The sequence below is a fragment of the Microtus oregoni genome, unplaced genomic scaffold (assembly GCF_018167655.1).
Source record: "Microtus oregoni isolate MIOR12 unplaced genomic scaffold, Mior012 000013F_ref0000133, whole genome shotgun sequence".
Taxonomy (NCBI): domain Eukaryota; kingdom Metazoa; phylum Chordata; class Mammalia; order Rodentia; family Cricetidae; genus Microtus; species Microtus oregoni.
In genome coordinates this window covers 44,265,934-44,287,077 of record NW_024543072.1, presented here as the reverse complement: position 1 = coordinate 44,287,077, position 21,144 = coordinate 44,265,934, and the positions used below count along the sequence as shown (strand labels likewise).

Genomic DNA, 21,144 nt, shown 5'->3' with positions numbered 1-21,144 from the left:
AAAGTCAAGGCCAGAGAGCAGCATTCCTTCTCCAGTGTCCATTCCTCATGCTGCTTCACAAAAAGGGTCTACAAAAAGTACTGTTAGAGCACACATATAAAGAATATATGAAGCCGACTGTTCACGGGCCCGTTGTCCTCTGTGCTTGCTTAGTCGATCTTTACTATGTACCCAGTACCTGCCAAACACACTGACTCAGGTGCTGGCTCCCGAGATTACAAAGTGCTTGACCATAACTACATCCCTATGCCTAGCACAGTGCCTAAACACAGTAGCCCTTCACTAGAACTTGTTACAGGAATACTCTTAAAGAGGTAACTAGTGTTTAGAAAAGACAGTGATACATTGGAAATGGGAAAAAGTTGCAAATCATCAAAGCCATGAAAGCAGTGACCATAGAAGCAGAACAGCATCTAAAGGCCATTTCTGGTACCTAAAAAACATGGAGAAGTCGTTGATTCTTGAACTGAAGCACGATGAAGCAGGCTATATTTACCAGATTATGGAAGCACAGAGAGGCAGAGGGACAGCATGAATGCGCACAGACATATGTAGGGACAGTCTAGGGGTCTGTAAGGAGAGCAGGGCCAAGTGCCAGATCACAAAAGCATCATGTCGCCATGTTACAGTCGAAACCAAGACCCGCCAACTAGCCAGACATTCTTGTTTGCTGCTTGAGCTATTGCATCAGATCTGGTATTTCAACACCCAGTCACAGATACTAGAAGTATCAACAAGCGTGGCTGAGTTCCAAGGAGGCTCTGTTTATGAATTTGGGTTTGAATTTCATATAATTTCCATAAGCTATGAAAATACTATTCATCTTTTCTTTGTCTCTCCCTCATCTAAGAATGTAAAAATCATACTTCATAAACCATACAAAAAACAGGTGCAAATCAGATTGGCTCATGGGCTATAGAGTCTCATGAGCTATAGTCTGGAGTATTCTATAAGCAGCAAGAACTACTAATGATGGTTAAACAAAGAGGAGCCAAGAGATATTTGTCTATACAAATAAGCTTGGTAATGGTCAAGAAGGTAGGTGGGAGTCCAGGGTGAGAATTGCTCCTGGGCCAAACCATTCACAAGGACAGTAATAAAGATAGGGATTGACCAGAGTCATCAGTTCCATCATGTTCCTAGAGTGTCATTGGTTGCTTGATTCCTAGTATAGGCCCTTGCCTGTCCCTATTACTGTAGTCCAAAGGGCACTATCCTGTGACCTAAGCTTCTCCCAGTCATGGAATCCTATATTTCCTTAGCTCACAATGAGTGGGAAATCAACAAAAACCCATGAAAGGGCATTGGGTAAGAGATGTGATTCTCTCTCTGTGTTATTCTTGAACATGAGAAGATATAATGTCCAGAGTTAATGCTACAGCTACCTGGTAACCATTAGATGGAGTATTTGATGAAGACACTCACATGGGGGAAAAGACTGATGAATACAGAAAGCTGGAAAAGGAAAATGAAATTTGTCCTGGCGATGCTGTCTGAGCCCCATATTAAGGTTTGTTTAGGCTGTATCTGGGCTTTTTTTAACTTAAAATTCAAGATTTCTATCTGATGGAACAATTGGTTGTGGTAATGAGGAAATAGAAGTCTCTGTTGTAGATTCCTAGGTTAAATGGCCGGGCTCGTGGACTTGCTAGATATGTAGGCAAGGTCTCCAGGATACAGAGACAATCTACAGGAGGTACAGTTGCAATATAGTCTTTGCTACATGGAGAGGGCTGGGTATATCCTAACTGCATGGACTCCTCTTTACCTCTGCTTATAATACAGATGGATGACTGGAGGTTGGCTTTTTATTCTCTTAGCATTAGGGTGAAGGACATTCCTTAGATGATGCAAGAATGAGGCATTGTCAGGCCATCATAACAAACATGACCGCTTCCTCCAGACTTCACTGCCATGAAAGCAACATCTCTCTGGCTAAGATGCTGGTTTTTTTTTTTTTTTGAGAATTGCTGTTTCATACAGCTGAACTCAATACAGGCTTCTCTGCCACTGAGATTTGAGCCACAATGATTTTATTCAACCGCTTCCTGGATTATGATTTTATTCAACCGCTTCCTGGATTATGAATGTCTTCCATGTTCTACACATTTTTAAATACTCCTTCTGAGCACTTATTATTAGTGTTCATAATAACTATTAGCACTGCTATTGCCTCATAATTGTGCAGTCTTTAACAGTGTGCTGTGTGTGTTAACAGCTATTGTTTCTTTTCATGCTTGCTCTAACCCTTTGTGAGGAAGTTTGAATTACTATCAGTTCTTTGAGAAAATAAATGTTTCTGATTCATAACCGCATTCTGAGCTCCCAGCACATGGCCAGTCTCACCAAAGGGCATCAGAAATCTCTGTTGAGTGGTTGGTTTGAGCTGAAGAGTGTGTGACTTGCCCAAGGTCACAAAGACGGGCTTATGTAGGGCTGAGACTTGAAGGCAGGTCATCTCACACTGAATATAGCCTCATTAAAAATAACATTAATGTGAATTATGTAGCACCCTCCAGCTCAAGATTCTAAAAGTACCGTTACAGCCTCCAATTAATTTTCCAGTTTTAACTCTGGTTTCTTTTAAATATTTATCATCAAACACTTAAGCGATATAAGATAAAAATTGAGAGGTCTATGTGCCCCTCTTTCGGTTTCCAGTTTGTCTTTATCAATGATTGTTAATTGCCTGTGTGCTGGTTTCTTATTTACTGGAAGCTACATGGAGACTGTGTCTTGCTAACAGTTCTACCACGGTGCTGGGTCAGTGCCAGTCATTAGTAGCTACTTGACAGAAGCAGGCTGAAGGGGTGATGCATTAAACCTAAGGTTCCTTCCATCATACATTGTGCTTTATTTTCATTATACATTGTGCTTTCAGATTTGTAAGCAGTTCTGTGTTCTTTTTCATTGGAAAAGGTTTTATACCCATAGAAAAGAAGTATATTGAAATATATGTATTATCTCTCTGCATATATCACTGCTGTCAAGCCAAGTGTGAGTTGCATGTGTGTGCACGTGTATACTATGAGTGCATGAATGCTGTACACACACGGAGGGCAGAGCAGGACACTGAGTGTCTTGTTCTATCACTCTTGCCTGATTCCTTTGAGACAGGGTTTCTCACTGACTCTGGAGCTAGGCTTGTGGCCAGAAAGCCCAATGATCCTCTGTACGCTCCTCACACAGTACTGAGGAGCATATAACTGAGGTTATAGGTGCCTGTGCAGCCACATCCAACGTTTTCCATGGCTTCTGGGAATCTAATCTCAGGTTCTCATGCTTGCACAGCAAATGCCATTACTCACTGAGCCATCTCTCCAGCCCTATCAAGACATGCTTATACCATTTTAAAGAGGCATACAAGGGGAAATGTCTTAGCCAAGGCTGTATGGGAACAAAGCCAAAACCAAAAAGGGGGCTCCGCAAGCTTCCAGTTTGTTCACTTCCTGCATTAACCTATATGCCAGGCTTAACAGGCTCCTCAGTGACACTGGAATGCTGAATTGTCAGATTGTCTTAAAGACAGAAATGCCTGGGCATGAGACAGTTAAGCTACTTTCCAATGTACAGTAGCAGCATTGACCACTTTTGAGCAGCAGCATTATTTTGGTTTTCAATTGCTTTGTACAGCCAGTGGCCTTTGCAGTGAAGTTGAGCTGAGGGACATAAGTGCGGCCAGAAGGACCACAGTAACCTTTTTAGTCTGGTGCCACCTTGTGTATTTATTCCATATTTCATGGCTAATCTGATGTGCAGGGAAGACATTTCTGGATGCTTTCTGCAAAAGAAGGAACTAAGAGGGCATTTCAGGCCTCTCACCACTTCCCTACGTGGGAATGTTCTACATATACAACTCAATAGTCACTAACAGCCAAAGCAATCGTGTTTTCACACCATCAAGCCTGCCAGCTGCCATCCAATTCAATGGCACCACAGTCAGGAGAGAATCACATCAGTTACACCGTATGTGATCATCATTCGCCTATTATTAACCCTAAAAGCTGCTGTTTTCAAAGCACCATTCTATAAACAGTTAAAAACAAAGTCTCCCAAACAGACATAAACCTTCGCTATTAAATAAACTGCAACAAGACACAAAAAAGACAGGAGTAACCCCGGTAACCTCAGAGTTGACAGGAAGCTTGGTGCATGGTTCCTACATTCAAGTCCTCATCTTGTCTCACAAAGATTCTTCTACTGAAGCAGCAAAGACCTCAACCAATGAGTCACCCATCCAAGGATTCTGAGGAGCACCTTGACCCCCAAGGGCAATGATCTGTCCCACAGCTTGGAGTGTAAGTGTGAGACAGCAGAAATAGAGGAGGGAGCAAAGGGAGGCAGAGAACATTCACAGACACGGCAGGAGCCCCCCAACCCCACCCCATTTATCAGGAGTGCCAGGTAGGCACACCTCAAATGAGGGCCCACTGTTGCTCACCAGGAAGGAGCAGAAGAAGATGAAGGAGACAAAGTACACGTAGGCCAGGTCAGTGCCACAGCGCTCGCTCTCATTCTGCCCTGAGGGTGCGGTGGTATCAGGCTCACAGCCCTTCTCGCCGAGACACGACAGCATTATCTCCTGCCAAGCCTCCCCCGTGGCACTCCTGAGCACAAAAAGCCATCTTTGTAAGAAGAAGTCTTCATGTTCTAACCAACCCTTGGGCCTCTTTTCCCTTCACACATAGGACCTATGGGCTTTCTTCTTAACCCTTTGGGACCTTTTAGTATTTTCCATATGGAGATGCAGAATGCCAACAAAGCACCTCTCGTTCTTCTTCCCCACCCACTTTTCCATCTGTTGAGGGTCTAATCTGATAGGAGTGAGATAGTTATAGAACCCCAAGACTCCACATAAACGCAGCCACTCAAGGTTCCGGGTTTGAAATTGTTCGCGTCAGAAGCTATGTTATGTACATCTCCCCTTCCAGAACCCTGGAGAACAAGTTGAAATGGACAAATTAACTACCGAGTTAAAGGTTCTGATGAAACTTTCTAAATCACAGAGAAGCCAGTTAAGGCATCGTCTCCTTCCACTACATATCCTAATAGGATCAGCGGAGCAGAACTAAGAGATCAAGAGGCCAGTCAACTGCCTCCTTCCAGGTGCTTCTCCCCATGAAGACCATGAGATCTTCAGCTTGGACAAGCGGGTCATCCAGATACCTGAAGAGCAGCATGAGGGACCCAAAGAAACTCCGGAAGTTGTTGTGCCGGTTGATGTGACTCTCCTCATCTAACTTTATGTTTCCAAATACCTAAAGGGAGATAACAGAAATCAATGAGCTGTACTGAGCTGTGTCACGTGTCCAGCACATGGCCATTAGATACACAGGCAGGGTAGGTAAAGCGACGTGGACGACTTCTTAATGGCAGCCTCTGAAATAGAGCTGGAGACACCATGTTCCTGGCCCGATATGGAGACTAATTACATTCCCCACTGCTCCAGTACAGCAGAGGGGACTAATGCTAGCAATGTCCAAGCATTGGATAAAATGAAAATCTTTTAAGGTCACTCTACATAAACATAGTTTCTCCTATGCCTAAATTAGAGATGTTTTTAAGTTCCACGGTACCCATGCAATCTACCAAAGACATTGCTCTACAACAAGAGGGCAGAGAAAGAGTTACTCCTCTTTTCCTATATCTGATATCCATGAAGGGGAATATCAGTAATTTATGGTTTGAGCAGAAGCTATCTTTCAATATGCAAGCAGATCAGATCATGGAAGTACAACTGTACATTCCTTAGATATGTTTTTATTTAGAGATCCAAGTCTCAGAAGTTTGTTGTTAATCTCCAGCCAGTGGAAATGAACACACATACATCTGTGCACACACACCAACTGACACAAATCTCACCAACAGAGAGATCACTTAGGTGTAAGCTAAAAGCACGGTCTAGGTGATATGATAGGATGGATAAGGATAATTGGACACATGAAAAAGGGCTGGACATGTAGCCCAAGCTTATATACATGAGGTCTTAGTTTCAGTCCAGAGCTCTAGAAAGAAAAAAAGATAAAAGAAAGGAGGGAGTAGGGGAAAAGAGAAAGAAAGACAAAGAAAACAGGTAGTCCTGCCTATAGAGAGAATGTTGCTAATGTGTTGCTGGACTTTGGCCACTGACATTCATATGGAAAGAGGCAACACTCAGCAATCTTCATCCATACACAGGGATTGATTCAGATAAATACTCCAAGATGCTTCAATGAGAAGGGTGCACCTTTTCCTTTCACCTGTGCTTCATAGGTCAGGACTGATCCAAATTGGTGCTGGTACAACTGACTGCTGCAAGGGTCACTCTGCTGGCCCTGTGAGATGATTTCCAGCCTGCATTTGGTATGCTTCAATTTATTCGATGTATGCTAAATGGAACACATTTCCCCCTAACAGTTTTGAGAATGTGCAATTGAGGAACAATCTCTGCCCCCAGCTATTTTGCTCAAGTAACTCCCACTGACACCTGCTTTGGGAATTTGTTCTCGGTGCTGTTTTTTCAAAACCCAAATACTACTTGTCTTCAGGGAGAACGGAGGTGGCAAGTCAGGCAGCAGAGGGAAGAAGAGAAAGAACAGATAAGAAGAGAACGCCTCAAGAGACACGTGACTAAAAACCCCACAGAAGCAACCAAATCTCCTTCGTCCTGCATACTTCATGTCATATATCCTTCACCAGTTCAAGTTTTCTTCTCTTCAAGACCTCAGTTGGAATCTGTCATCTGTGCCTGTCTATCACACCTGCACAGTTCACAGGGCTTTTGTACCCTAGACTTTTCTCAAATACTTCCATGAAGTGGTCAGAGAATACACTATGATTTTGTACATAGTAATTATTTAAAAAAAGCACAGCTACTCCAAATATTTTCTAAGATAATTTTCAAGTCCTAAATATTTATTATGGAGGTGGTGCACCTTAAAATTTCTTTGCACATTTTTTATGTCCTCCCAGCCTATTATCACCCACATTAAAGACTAATAAATAGAAAGAAGGATTGCTTTCGAAAGTTGCAGGGCAGTACAAGCTTACATCTATCTCCACGTGGAATTGCAGAAGTAGAAGGCTCTGCTCTTGTTTAGCTCACTTTTCTCTATGAGTAGAGGAATTAAGGCCCAGTGGAGTCTGGTAATTTAACCAAGTTCACACAGCTGGGCAGCCACAGAGCCAAGGCCACAGCATCACTTCTCACAACCTGTTGCCAGAAACTCCTTCGTTCTGCAAAGTTGTCTTCTGAGAAGACTTTGAAAGTTCAGAATGGTTTGTCATATAGACACATTCGGTTGCTATTCATAGCTATCCGCAACCTTTCCGCTACCCGTTTGCCCTTCTGTTTTGCCATGACAACGTTGGCCAGGGTCTCTCTAGTAACACGCTCGGGTGTGTGACTGATTGGCACAGCATTCAGTCTCTGTGATGGACCAAGGTGGGAACCGCCACCTGATGCAAGTCACACTGGCAATAGCATTCCTGTCTCTGTGGAAATGGTGTTGGGAGGTTTTAGACAGAGGGCTAAATGTGGTAACATTAGAGTTATTGTGGATATTACAATTTATAACTGAGCAGTTCCCAGGTCCCACTGAAAAGTTAAAGAAATCCTTGGATTTGTTTGTCTGATGGGATGTGAGAAGGCACAGAGGTAAGCACGTGGGTTGTGTGGCAGCACAGCTGGATCTCACTATCGGCTCTTTAGCTAATTACCCGAGAGTCTGAACAAGGTGAAGGGCTGCTTAACCCTGTTAAACATCAGTGGAAACAATGAAACTCAACTCAGTAATTCCGATTATGCTAATCATATACCTTGTCCTTTTCTCTGTATTGTGTATGTGTATGTTTGCATATAGACATACATTAAACACCATGTCTGGCATACCAAATTAATTGAAGTAAATGGCAAACAGCATTGTCAGCATCAGTATGGATATTATCAGTAGAATTAGAGATGGTATCATTTTGCTTGAAGATGAAAGGAGTCAGAGCTATTTTGTCATACAGAGATTTAGGCATCCACAATTTAATTAGACCAACTTTCCGTTTTCAGCTTGAGAATACGACGTTTGGAGGGAGTTGGTTAGGGTCTTGAGATATCAAATGAGCATTAAACTCATTGCCTCTGTGGCAATTCATTTTCTAATGCTACTGACATCATTTTACATCTCTACTGAAAGGCCCTTGGAGAAGGAAAAACATTGCCTCTCAAGCAGACCTTACATATTTGGGTGCTGAACATCCTCCTGTGATTTAGGAGAACAAGACTCCCTGGTCATAGAGTTCACAGAAGAGTGAGCACAAGAAGGCAGGAGAGAGGAGCAAAGAGAAGAGAGGCCTTTCAGAAAGAATCGAGGGAAGGCTACTGCTCAGGAAGCTTGGAACCTGAAGCCCTGGCTCCACGTGGAGAGACCTCTGAGAAGGCGTCCAGGTGCAGGGGAATGTCAGCCAAAGTTCTTGGTGGGAGTAGGGCGGGGTTGGTCATGCAGACTTTAAGTCAGAAGGAAGCCTGCCTTAGACAAACAGAAAGCCTGTGTACCCCCATCAGATACATTAAGGGGGTGCATGCTTATTATTTATAGAAGTAGTTCAACTACCCCAAAGTGCTGGGATAACCGCCCAGCCTAGCCTTCTTTTAGGCTCAAGTCCAAGTAACAGAGATCAAGAGAAACAATTAAGCCTTACTCAGTTACAATAGTGAATCCCTCCCTGGGAAAACAATGGTGTCATTTTACCTTAGTTCTATTGTAGCCACAGAAGCCCAGCTACTCCTAAGTCAGCAGCATGATTGGAAAGCCTCAGATGAATCCCCAAAGATCCTGAATCCCTAGGGAACCCATGGCTCATGTAAATTCCCAAGGTCATAATACAGTAAGACTTCAGAGAGGCCTCTTAGTCAAGCAGAACCGTACAAAACATCTGCAAACCCGCCAGAGACAATCTAGGCAGCTGCTGCCCCATCAGGACCACTGGTGTACCCACTCACCTGCATCCCGATGATGGCATAGATGAAGAAAAGCATGGCGATCAGAAGGCAGACATAGGGGAGAGCCTATAAGGGAAGCAAGAGAGAAGAATTAACCCAGGAGAGCACTGCTCCTGCAGGCACTGGCAGGGCAGGAACTCTTATCCTGAGGCTATTGACTGGCACTCTGCTGCTTAGGGCTATTCTGTTTGGAGCAGTCTTTTCTTTCTTTCTTTCTTTCTTTCTTTCTTTCTTTTTTTTTTATTGTAAAAAAAAATATGCCCAAGTTTTCTGACAGATTTGTGACCCCTGTCTCCAAAGAGAGCTAGCAAAGCTTCCTGGGCTTCAGAGACATTTCACTTGACATGCAGAAGATTAATAATCCTAGCAACTGTGATCCAAATTAAATAAGAAGAATTTAGGTTGGGCTTCAAGACCCTGGCATTTTGTCCCTCCTGCTCCTACACCTAATGTAGAAGTCATAGTGGGAAATTTGGAGGCAAAGATAAATAACTGGGACCCCTTGTTATCCATGCCCAGAAGTATCTTTTATTTTCCGATGAAACACTATTTTCTAGTGTTTAATCTTTTTAATATTTTACTGTATTCACATATAAGTTGCCCCAAAGCTACTAACAGCCATTATGAAGCTGTAATGAAGCCACATGTGACAAAAAAAAAACTTAAAAATCCATATTGTGTATGCTTACTGACACTTTAGGATCATAGCAGTTCAGAATGGGAGTAGAAAGCAAGGATCTGCCCTTGATATTCTAAGACATGGGCAGACACGGGCAGTTGGGATTGGGGTCAATACAGTCAGGTGGTGACCCCAGAACTGGCATAGATTTCCTTTTTTTTTCACCATTCAGTAAGCTCCCCAGCAGCCAGTGCCACTGTGAGTCTCTGTCTTGTCATGAGCGTACACACCAAAGTCCCAGGGGACCAGCCAAAGGCTTTCAGATGGCTGGACAGGGCAGAGCTTATCAGCAGAGTTAACAGAATGAAGAGCCCCAAGAGAGACGATTTACAACTTGAATAGAGGATAAATCCAAATGCAACTGAAAGCTGATGGGGAGGCTTCTCTGCCATAAAGTGCTGACTCTCAAGATCCCGGGAAAGGAATGGCCGCCTTTTCACGAGGATTGGCATAGGGGGTAGGGCCTGGAGGGCTGCCCTCTTCTACCCATTCGGCTTGCCTCCAGGCCCAGATCATCTTCCTACTCTTCAGCTTTAGAGAGAAAACCAGAGTCCATCTGTTCTCCCTTTTTTAAAAGACTATTTATTTGTTATTTTCATTTATATGTATATATGTGTGCCGGCATAAGTTTATATGCACATATATGTGCAGGTGCCTGTGCAGGCCGGAGGATGTTGGATCCCCTGGGGCCAGAGTTAAGGTAGTTGTGAGCCACCATGTGATTGCTAGGATTGAAACCTGGTCCTCTGCAAGAGAAGAGGGTGCTTTAAATCCAGGGCCATCTCCTAGCCCCTTTTCTCCTTTCTTGTTACAAACACAGTACATTCTAACAGAAAATAAAGAGAAGGGAAGGATGAAGTTCTAAACAGGGCCTGAGACAGAACTGGATGAAGCTCACAGTTGGGTCTGAGTAGGTAAACACAATGCCAGAGTTTTACACTGGGCATCTCTCTCTTTGTATTTGCCTAAGTGGCCTTTTTCATTTTGTTGTTAAGCAGTCTGCTTTTGTTCTGTATCCCAGAGCTGTCCTGAAGAGGAAACATCCATCTGTAACACAACACCGCTGGGCTTCAGATTCACCTGCCTTCCCATCTCTGCCGTACTCACTAAATATGCCAACCCTTTGGCTGTCAGCTTTTGACGCCGCTTCCTTTACTTCCTTTACTTGAATAGGACACTGTCATAGAGACTGAGTGACTGAACACATGACAGGATGACACGCATTTCTTAGACTCGCTAACAATTGAAGCTTGATGGGCAGTCCTCTTAGTAAAAAATAAAAATAAAACCAGCTCTAAAAGCAGCTGGTCTTTCTAATCCTAAATATGAACTCACCTGAGACTCAGAGGATAGATTCTTAAGGTTTTAAATTTCTCCTTTGTCATCTAACTCTGGTACACCAGAGTTCACTGAGGTGAGGCCTCTGTGGCAGTAATCCTGGCAAACAATTGGCTCTTGACAGGGTAGAAAAGGCCAGGCTATACCTTGGAACCTGAACATCCTTAGAACTGGTCTCCCATCTCAACTCTAATGATTCAGATAAGGAAGTAAATAAGGAAAAATTGGGACAAACTCCCTTTCCAAGCGATGATATACCATGATTAGTGCCTGTACTCTAATTAAGTATATAAGAAGGAAGACAATGTGGTAAATTTGTGGTTTGTCAGTTTTGAGCCACTTTATTTTATCAAATTTATTTTTAATGTGTTAATTCAAACTTTGATTAAAAGAGAAATGCACCCGAGCCCTGGACCCCAAAGACATCTAATGTGTGCTATTTGTTGAGCACCTTTCGTGACCATTGCTACCACTGAGTAGTTGTCAGGCGCCAACTTTTAACTAACTTTATGTACCTAGACTTACACATAATCCCATGAGAATGTTTAAGAGAAATAGCCATGTGTGTGCCAGCAGCACACCATACATTCAGTAGTTCAGGAGATGCCCAGGTGAAGGCGGGAGGATTGCACATGAATCTTTTTAAGAAGTACAAGTAGAAAACGTTCTCTGAAAAAACTCTTCCATGAAATGAAAACACTGACAACATCTGACAATGGGAGGCCGGCCTAAATGTTTGTTTTGTTTTTAGTGTGATGCCCCATTCTTTTAATCCAAGAACTCGATATGCACAGTCTGGAGGGTTACATGTTCAAAACTAGCTGAATTACATAGCAAGCTCTAGACCCAAAACAGATGTTGTAAGAATACCCACACCCCCAATAAAACAAGTAAATCTTTAGAAACATATAAAAGTAATGTTACCTTCAAAATACTAATTTTTATACTTACATTTTTATTAATATTATAGAGTGAAAATATGCACCCATCTCTTTATACATTGATTACCTATTCAACGTCATGCTAGCCTATTTTTACTGATTAAAATTTTGTATGAAGTGCTGGGCTGTGGTGGTGCACACCTTCAATCCCAGCACTTGGGAGGCAGAAGCAGGAAGATCTCTGTGAGTTCAAGGCCAGTCTGGTCTACGCAGCTAGTTCCTGGGCAGTAAGGGCTGTTACACAGAGAAACCCTGTCTCAAAAAAACAAAACAAAACAAAACAAAACAAAAATGTATGAAGTAAAGAGGCTTGTTTTGTCTCATAATTCTAAAGGTTGGAGTTTAAGATTGTGCAGTTATGCTGGTTTGGGGCACTGTAAGGCCACAGAGGTTGAATCCATGGATGGACAGGATTGTTCAGAGCAATCTAGATTACCCAAGGATAGCACACACTTCATAAAGCATATCCCTGTCTCAGTGCTGAGACAAAAGGCCCAAGTTACAAAGTCAAAGAGATATATTAGTTTTTAGAATAAGATTCTATAATGTAGAAATGAATTGAACACTGTTCAGCCTATGCTACATGAGAACTATTGTATTTATGCTTCTAATAAACTTGAAGTTTATGAGCTCACAGGGGAAGGAACTGGGGCAAGGATGCTGCCGCCGTGTTGTCTGGTGGTGTCCCACCCTCTGCGAGCCGCTTACCTTAAAGGACTGCACAAAGGTCCACAGTAAGATGCGAATGGTGTAGCCCTGACGCAAAAGCTTTATGAGGCGCGCAGCTCGGAAGAGCTTCAGAAAGCTCATATTGAAGCCACTGGTGTTCACCAGCTGGTGGACCAAAAGGAAACATGTAATTAGTGACAATATGCTCATTTAGGAAGATCTAAGCACTGGTATTTTCACATTTATTCCTTATTCAGATCACAAAATAGATGGCAGTCTCTGTCTTTTGTGGTTAACCCGGCTCCAGCTGAGAAGCACCCAGGGCGTCTCTCTCTAAGACCCCCAGTCCAGCCTCTCTACTCCTAGGTAGATGGGTACAGGGGTATCCCAGGACACGGGAGGAAAACTGGCTCCCCTAACCTCTGCCAAATGAACTGAAGTCTGCACTTCAATGCTGAAAGAGCAGAGCTGGTAATCCCCTAGCACACAGTGGCTTCTGGTATTCAGTAATTACAAAACTTAGAGAAACATTTCAGGTCTAACAACGCTGAGGTTAAAGACAATTCTGGTTCTTTTTGTAGAATTTAGCCATACACTGCATACTACTTTCTTCTAACAGCCTCTGTTTCACTTACCCCATGCAATGTCTGCTCTCTGAGTCATGCAAATGTAGCTAAGCCTTCCAAGAGACCTACCACCCCAAAATTTGCATCCTTTGGCTAATGCTCAGGAAGGAGAAAGTGGATTCCTAATCCAAAGGGGCCATGTTCGACTGGGTGAGTTATACATGGACCCTATGTGGAGAGGATCCTTTTTGAACGCTACTCCAGGATCCAGCTTAAATATGGGGCTTCCATGAACCATTCACCTTGCTGTCTGTCAGGATAATTTCTGTGATACTGCCAATCACTGTGATGAAGTCAAAGATGTTCCAGGTATCTCGGAAATAGTTCTGCCAAGTGAATTCGGTCACGTGAACATTAGAAAATGGAAAAAGAAGAAAGAAAAGACATCTTTTATTATATAACTCTGCCACTTGGAATTAAAACTTGTCATTTCATTCGTAGGTTCATTCTAACTTTGGGCTCAGTTTCCTGTTTCTAACCCGGAATTCTCTTTCTCCTTTACTAATTTGGGAAATCCTCATTTTAAAAACAGTTCTACTGCCGGGCGGTGGTGGCGCACGCCTTTAATCCCAGCACTCGGGAGGCAGAGGCAGGCGGATCTCTGTGAGTTCGAGGACAGCCTGGTCTACAAGAGCTAGTTCCAGGACAGGAACCAAAAAGCTACGGAGAAACCCTGTCTCGAAAAACCAAAAAAAAATAAAAAAAAAAAAAAAAACAGTTCTACAACTATTTGAAGACCATATTTTTGAAGCTGTCACTAAAAATCCCATAAGAAAGATTTTTTTAATTGGAAAACATTTATTTTTCAATCATGCTACTGAGTTTGATCAACAAATGAAAAGTTTTACATTTATAATGTATATACCTCAGAGAATTTGGGATAAGTACACACCTGTTAAGCCTTAAGCATCATACAACTTTAAACTTCTAAATTATTTGTATTGCTACAAGAGGCTCTATGGGACTAAAAGTCACACACGGGCTCCGAATCTCCACTGAGTAGGATGAGTAGATTCCATCTCCCACCCCACCCCACTGCTCTTCTGTTACATCTTGTAAGGAGGTGTGATTAAGTTTAATACAAAAAGCAGGGAAGTGGTTATGAAAATAGGAGATTGATTGAATACTATATGTGGGAGAAACAAAAGACCCAGAAATGCTTCAGAATGCATGATATGTCCACCTGATTTCAGATAGCACAGAACTTGGACTACATTCTTTAAAACAGGACACCCACATCTCCAAATTGACCGACCACTTGTTTTGCCCCTGGGCATCAGGTACCATAAGAGTTTTGGTACCAAAGGGCCCCCCTTCCTACCCTCATAACTACCATCACTTTATCTTTAGCATCTGTTCCAGACCCTTGCTGTTCTTTTAGTTCGTTTGTTCCTCTTGTGGGTCTGACCGTTAGGTAGTACCAAATATCCCATGTTTCTATTGTACTGGATAGAGGGATTGGCCAGAAGAGTGAAGATATGCCACAGGTGGAGGAGTGTGAGAGAGGTTATGTTTAATGAGTATCACATATTTAAGACTCTACGACAGCTATTGTCATTCTTGTTTTCTATGTGAGAAAACTAAGGTTTAGGGAGATCTGATCCCAAAGTCACAGGTACCCTAGAGAATAAAGAAAAGCAGATGCGTTCAACTTTGTAAATAAATTCACTTTCTAGTGGGGTACTTAGCCCATTTATGAGGGAGCCATGTGGGGTCCCTAAAGTTCCCAATTTCAAGGCATTCCTATTCCTATCCCAAGGTGAATTCCTAATTCTTTTTCTTTCTTTCTTTCTTTTTTTTTTTTTTTTTTTTTTTTTGGTTTTTCAAGGCAGGGTTTTCCCTGTAGCTTTGAAGTCTGTCCTGGAACTAGCTCTTGTAGACCAGGTTGGCATCGAACTCACAGATAATCCGCCTGCCTCTGCCTCCCAAGTGCTGGGATTAAAGGCATGAGCCACCACCGTCCGGCTGAATGTCCTAATTCATAGTTCACCCATCTAGGTTTCAGAAGACTAGAACCCTTGAGTTCCAACTGGGGATGCCTTACAATATAGAACAGCACATCCTATCATTGTGCAATATAGTACTCTTCCATTTTATCTGTAGCTTCATTTCCCATGATTTTAGTTACTTACAATCCAAAACATTAAATGGAAAACTGTAGAATGCCAAAGAAAAGATAGTAAGTGAAAATCTTCAATTTAGTAGGACAAAACACAGTTCGGTCAAGGGCCTCATAATGATGTTTCTACTAAGAACACCCCACATGTACAATGGAGGTCTCATACTATTATACTGTCTGGTGATGTAGCTAGCTAGCTATTATAGTTTGTAAATTTATATCATATATTATAGCTATTATTATTATTGTATTATATTATTATAGCTATGATAGTTTGTAAACACATACTATGATAGTCACAAAATGACAAGATCGCTTAACAATGCTGTGACTAACAATGTTAGTGTTAGCTTGACAGAATTAGAATCACCTGGGCAATGGGCTTCTGAGCATGCTTGAGGGATTATCTTGGTTGTGTTATTGAGTGGGAACACCCACACTAGCTGGGATCCCCTTACTGTATACAGAAAGTGCTCTGCTTCCTGGTGGTGGATGTAAGGTGACCCGTGGCTTCAAGTTCCTGCCATGTTATCTTTCTGTACACAATGGTTCTGGCCCCTTGAACTGTGAGCCAGGGTAAACCAGTTGATCTTGTCCTGGTGTACTTGATCACATCAATAGGAAAGGACAAATGGGTTTCCCAGAAATCAGCCCATCATTTAGCAATCTAGGAGAGCATGTATACAGTAGATGGGCTGCCCTCCTTTGCAGGCATCTACTGGGGATTTTGGACTGTGTCCTGGCGACTGAATAAACTAGCAGATTATTGTGAACTCTGGAGTCAGATAGATCAGGATCTGACCCCTGGGTCTGTCTCTCGCTAACTCTGAACACAGTGTCAATCTTTTCTGAGCTGTAGTTTATCTGTCAAAGAGGGAAACAAGGAAGCCTAGCTAATCCAGTTGTGACATAGAGAAAGTGAATATGTAAGCACTGGGTGGATATTTACTGGGCAGCACAAATATGTGGCTTACTTCCCCTTTTCTTTGCTTTTTATTTCCACCCATTTTCTAATTCTACATTTTATTGTGTAACCTTTAAAAAAAACACATTTTATGAACTTCAATTTTCTCATTTAAAATGATAATGGCCACAATGACGATGGCAGTATCTGCTATGCCTGTTTCAGAGTTAATGGGAAGATCTGACCATTCAGTACATGTTGGGGTATTCCAAAAGATCAGGATGCCAAATTCAATGTAACAGCGCCTTTTCTGGTGTGAATGAGTCCAGGCCTTGAATGAAACACAGGCGTGAGGGAGGGAAGGAGGCAGGGCCTGAGGCCGAATCCTCTAGTTAAGCCTCTAAGTATGTATTCAGCATTCACCATAATTAAACACATAATTGGGGCTTAAGTTACAGCCGATGTCAACACCAGGACTCAGAGCGAAGCCTTCCCTGTGGTGGTGCTGGCTTCCCCACCTCTCTTTCACTTGCCCTACTTGGTCTAGACTGTTTTGTAAAGGCATCTTTGTTTGGTAGAAGTTTCTTTTTACCTTTTAATTTCGTGGAGTCTCAAAACACTCAAAAGGGGAGTCAAGAATTGCGCAATTCAGCCACTGCAATGGGTTCCTTTCAACTCTCCACCCAAAATAATCAAATTAATGGTTGTATAAAGAACCAGGAGACTGAAAACAACCTCCACAATCAGCACTGACAATTATCAAGCCCAGCCCAGAGTCCCCATCCGCTGCTACCAAGAAGCACTTATTCTGATTTGCAGCAAAGTTTTCCCTTCTTGCTAGGAAAGCGGTCAGGTCTGGTATACACTTCAATTTGAAAGGGTAGCTCACACCCTAAATAAGTGTGAAGCAGCTGTCAAGTGGGCTTATCTGCACCCTGCTGAGCTCTCTGCAGGCCCTGAAGCCAGCAGGAGGAGAGGGAGGGACTGGCTTTGTTTACAGGACGTAGCAGCAAAGGCCAGGTTTTGTTAACATTCTTGAGAACAAACCGGAGAATTTGCCAAAGGATTATAATTGCCAGTTGTGAGGAGAAGTAAAAAGAAAGTTCATGCCAGAAAAATTCATTGCAATCCCTCACAAATCCAATTCCAGAAACGTCCCTGACCCTCACACTCCCTAAAAGTAATTGAACATTGTAAATGTAAATAATAAGCTTTTGTTTTAATTGGCAGAAGTTACTCTTCAGGCTACTTAGGGGGCAGGAGGCTAATAGGTTAAAAACGATTATTTTATTGTATCAGAGCTCCCTGAGTCCTGTGGAAGAGAGGGAGGAGCAAAGGGTCAAGACCAGGATGGGGAAACCCACAGAAAGCTGACCTGAACTAGTGGGAGCTCACTGACAGACAACCAGGAAACCTGTAAAAGACCAATCTAGTCTCCAGAAAGCAGGGGACTATAGGTGGCAATTTTGGGGACCACTGGCAGTGGGATCAGGAGCAATTCCTAATGATTGGTTCTGGCTTTTTGGAGCCCTTTTCCTATGAAGAGAAACCTTGCTCAGCCTAGACAGGAGGGGAGGGCCTTGGTCCTGCCTCAGCTTGGTAATATGACAGAATTCGTTGACTCCCTATGGGAGGCCTTACCCTCTCTGAGGAACAGATTGGGGGTGGGGTGAGGGGAAGGTGGGGAGAGCAGGAAGGGAGGGAGGGGGAACTGGGATTAGTATGTAAAAAATTAAATTTATAAAAGAAAAAACTATTATTTAGTTTTGAGGCTATGAAAGATATTTTCCCATTCAAATCATAAAATTTATCTAATCAGTAAATAATCATTCAAGGTTTATTAATCTAAGTCGTGTTTTCTTTCTTTATACATCAATTCTATAATTGATGTGCTAGTAAAATTCAAAGATGGCCACTCTACTGTTGACAGTGTTCAATAGGACCAGGGCTGCTGGTTAGATGGGGATGGAGATGAGGAGGTGGTTCTCTTTGTCTTTTCTCCTACTCTACTTACACGGAAGCCTGTTCACGGAGTAAACTGAGCTCACTATTAGGTAGGCAAGAGGGTGAAGAGTAAAGAGCAGTAACCTCCATGTACCCCAAAGGAAGAGAAGCCTGATGCCGGAACAGACATACCAGGAAGCCAAAAGCGATGACCTTTAGGACACATTCCAGGGAGAACACCATGGTGAAGGCAATGTTCAGGTACTTTAGGGCAAGTTCATAGGTGCAAGGAGCAGAATAGTACTGCCAGGAAAGAGAAGAAAGAGAACAATAGAGTCAAAGCCTTAAGGCACATGTGTATATGGTGGGATATAAATGCCAGGTCTAGTCATCTCTCAACTATGTCCAACTCGGGGCACCGTAATAGCAAAGCCACCTTCATGTCCTGGCTAAAGGTAGCCATGACAGTGCACTTTCCAGAACTAGGTGTTTTGTACTTAGCATTAAATATAATCAAGCTCCCACTAACTTCAGCCCTCTTTTAGATTCCATGATCTCTGAAGGACATGGTGCACCCTGGTCAAAGGTGCACCCTCCTGACACTTTTGGTCCTGAAGGCCCCTAACTGCTACTCTGTGTTACTCTGCATTTCATTCGATGACCCCAGCCCTACCCTGGAACCCAGGGACTGGGCTGTTTGAACTAGGTAAAATCGAAGAGATTCCATGTGGGAAGAGCAGGTAAAAGTGGCAGGCGAGGAAGGTAGAGTGATTTTTCACAGTCACCGTGAACACATACAGTCACTTCTCACCTTCATCATCAGCACGACAGTGTTCAAGGCAATCATGGCCATGATGGTATACTCAAAGGATGGAGAAACCACAAAGTGCCAGACGCGGTACTGGAAGGTGTGTCTGTTCTGCGGCATGTAGCGGGTGAGGGGTTTGGCACTAATGGCGAAGTCAATGCATGCCCGCTGCAGAAAGTCAAGTTATTAGAATCAGCTCAACGCCCCTAAACCCTGCATAAACTTTAAGATGACTTATCTACTACCTAGGACTCCCTTATCTGAAATGTGTGGGACTAGAGTGATTTGTGATATCAGAGATGTGTTTCTGAGGTTTAACCCTTTACATAAATGTAATGAGATACTCTGAAGACATAATGCTCTGCTAAGCACAAGCACAAAATTAATATTTCGTATGTGCCCTGTCCACATAGCCTAAGGATAATTTATGTAATATTTTATTAATCTTGTGTATGAAACAAAGTTTCATGGTATAGAATTTTCTACTTTCTATATCATATCAGTCAAAAGGTTTTGCATTTTTAAACATTTGGATTTTTATATTGGAACTGTTCAAACCGTATCTACTTATGCACTCCCCTTATAATCTATAACTGTTTCCAGCTCAGCTCCATTATTAAACCAACAACAAAGTCAACCATAAAACCCTACCATGTTCCAAACCTATGCATGTGCTAGAGGAGCAATTAAGAAAACATATTCCCCGTCATTAGAAACCGAGATGCCAAGAGAGTCAGGGAGGTAAGAGAACATCTTCATGTTGTAACTGCGGTGCATGTCCTTTTCTTCTAGACTATCACACATAAGGGTGGAGATTGCATGCTTATCTTTTCTTTGTATTCTAGTTTGTGTCTTGTCTGTGTGTGATGTAAATGCATGTGGAGCATGCTTGGGCACACACATGAGGTGGTCAGAGGAGGAGATGGGCCATCTTTTCCTATTGCATCGTTGCCTTGAACCAGGACCTTTCATGAAACCAGAAGCTCACCATTAAGGTTAAGCTACCCAGTCAGCAAGCTCTCATGATTTACCAGTATGTGATTCCATATTGGGGTTACAGGCATATGCAGGCACGCCCAGCTTTTTAAAACAGTGTATGCATGCACACATGTGTGCCCATCATGATGCACACGTAAAGGTCAGAGGACAGCTTGTGGGAGTTGGTGCTTTCCTTCTATCACGTTGCTCCTGGGGACTGAACTCATGGCATCAGGCTTGGCAGCAGGGACTTGTAGTCACTGAGCTAGTGCCCTAGCCCCATACCCAGCTTTTTATGTGGACGCTGGGGATTGTATTTGGGACGCTTGTACTTGTGGCAAAAGTGCTCTTACCCAGTGAGTCCCAGATCCATGACTGCATGCCTCTGTGCCTCCCACTGGTGACTTCCCCTCTTCTCACTCTACTGCTATAGTAAAGTTAGGAAAACATGAACTTTCTCTCTAAGCATGCTGTCCCGATTCTTTCCTAAAACTCCCACTCCTGCCCCTTACTACAGTCTTCCCTGGGTTACCTCATTCTTTTCCAGGCTACACTCCTCCATCATCTTATCCCCTTGCTCCTGGAAGGTGATGATGATGAGAGCTACAAAGATATTGACGAAGAAGAAAGGGAACACCACAAAGTAGACCACATAAAAGATGGACATCTCCATGCGGTTGCTGCGGCTTGGGCCTCTGTCTTCCTCTGTCACATCTACAGAATGCTGCAGGACCCTGGGGGGACCAAGAGAGAGGGTACAGATGGTGGGTGGCAGTCTTGGTTTTTCAGGAGGTGTGCCACCTTTTGTGCTTGATATGTCTTCTCCGACTTTTTCCATTCCTCCACTGATTTCAGGTGGCCATAACTAAACTTGGTAAAGACAAAGTACCACTGCATTTTCTGTACCACTTGCTATCTGTATTCAACTCCTAAACAATGGAATGATAACCTCTTATCATTTAGGTTCTCATGTTCAATAACACGAGACTTCTAGTGCCATTTGATTTTCTACTGTCAACTAGTGGTGTCTTACTAATTGCTAAGTCTTTGAAAAAACAAACAAACAAACAAACTTTAGTTTCCCAATATGGACAGCATAAGAACCTGCAGTCTTTAAAAAGAGGTCTGGTCTTACGTAGCATCTCTAGGGTCTGCAAGATCCCTGCA

The 21,144-nt window shown here is 42.8% G+C and overlaps 1 protein-coding gene across 7 annotated transcripts in view; it reads right to left on the bottom strand.

The window, feature by feature from the left end:
- Cacna1e (calcium voltage-gated channel subunit alpha1 E) overlaps window positions 1-21,144 on the bottom strand; it is a 470,517-nt gene that overhangs the window by 23,251 nt on the left and 426,122 nt on the right. For all 7 annotated transcript variants that reach the window (XM_041662539.1, XM_041662538.1, XM_041662542.1 and 4 more), the window contains 8 exons: window positions 20,510-20,711; window positions 19,003-19,167; window positions 18,384-18,494; window positions 13,467-13,550; window positions 12,638-12,763; window positions 8,972-9,037; window positions 5,167-5,258; window positions 4,442-4,607 (listed from right to left, as the gene is read on the bottom strand). In XM_041662539.1, the coding sequence (XP_041518473.1) occupies window positions 4,442-4,607; window positions 5,167-5,258; window positions 8,972-9,037; window positions 12,638-12,763; window positions 13,467-13,550; window positions 18,384-18,494; window positions 19,003-19,167; window positions 20,510-20,711 (1,012 nt within the window). The remainder of the gene's footprint in view (window positions 1-4,441; window positions 4,608-5,166; window positions 5,259-8,971; window positions 9,038-12,637; window positions 12,764-13,466; window positions 13,551-18,383; window positions 18,495-19,002; window positions 19,168-20,509; window positions 20,712-21,144) is intronic.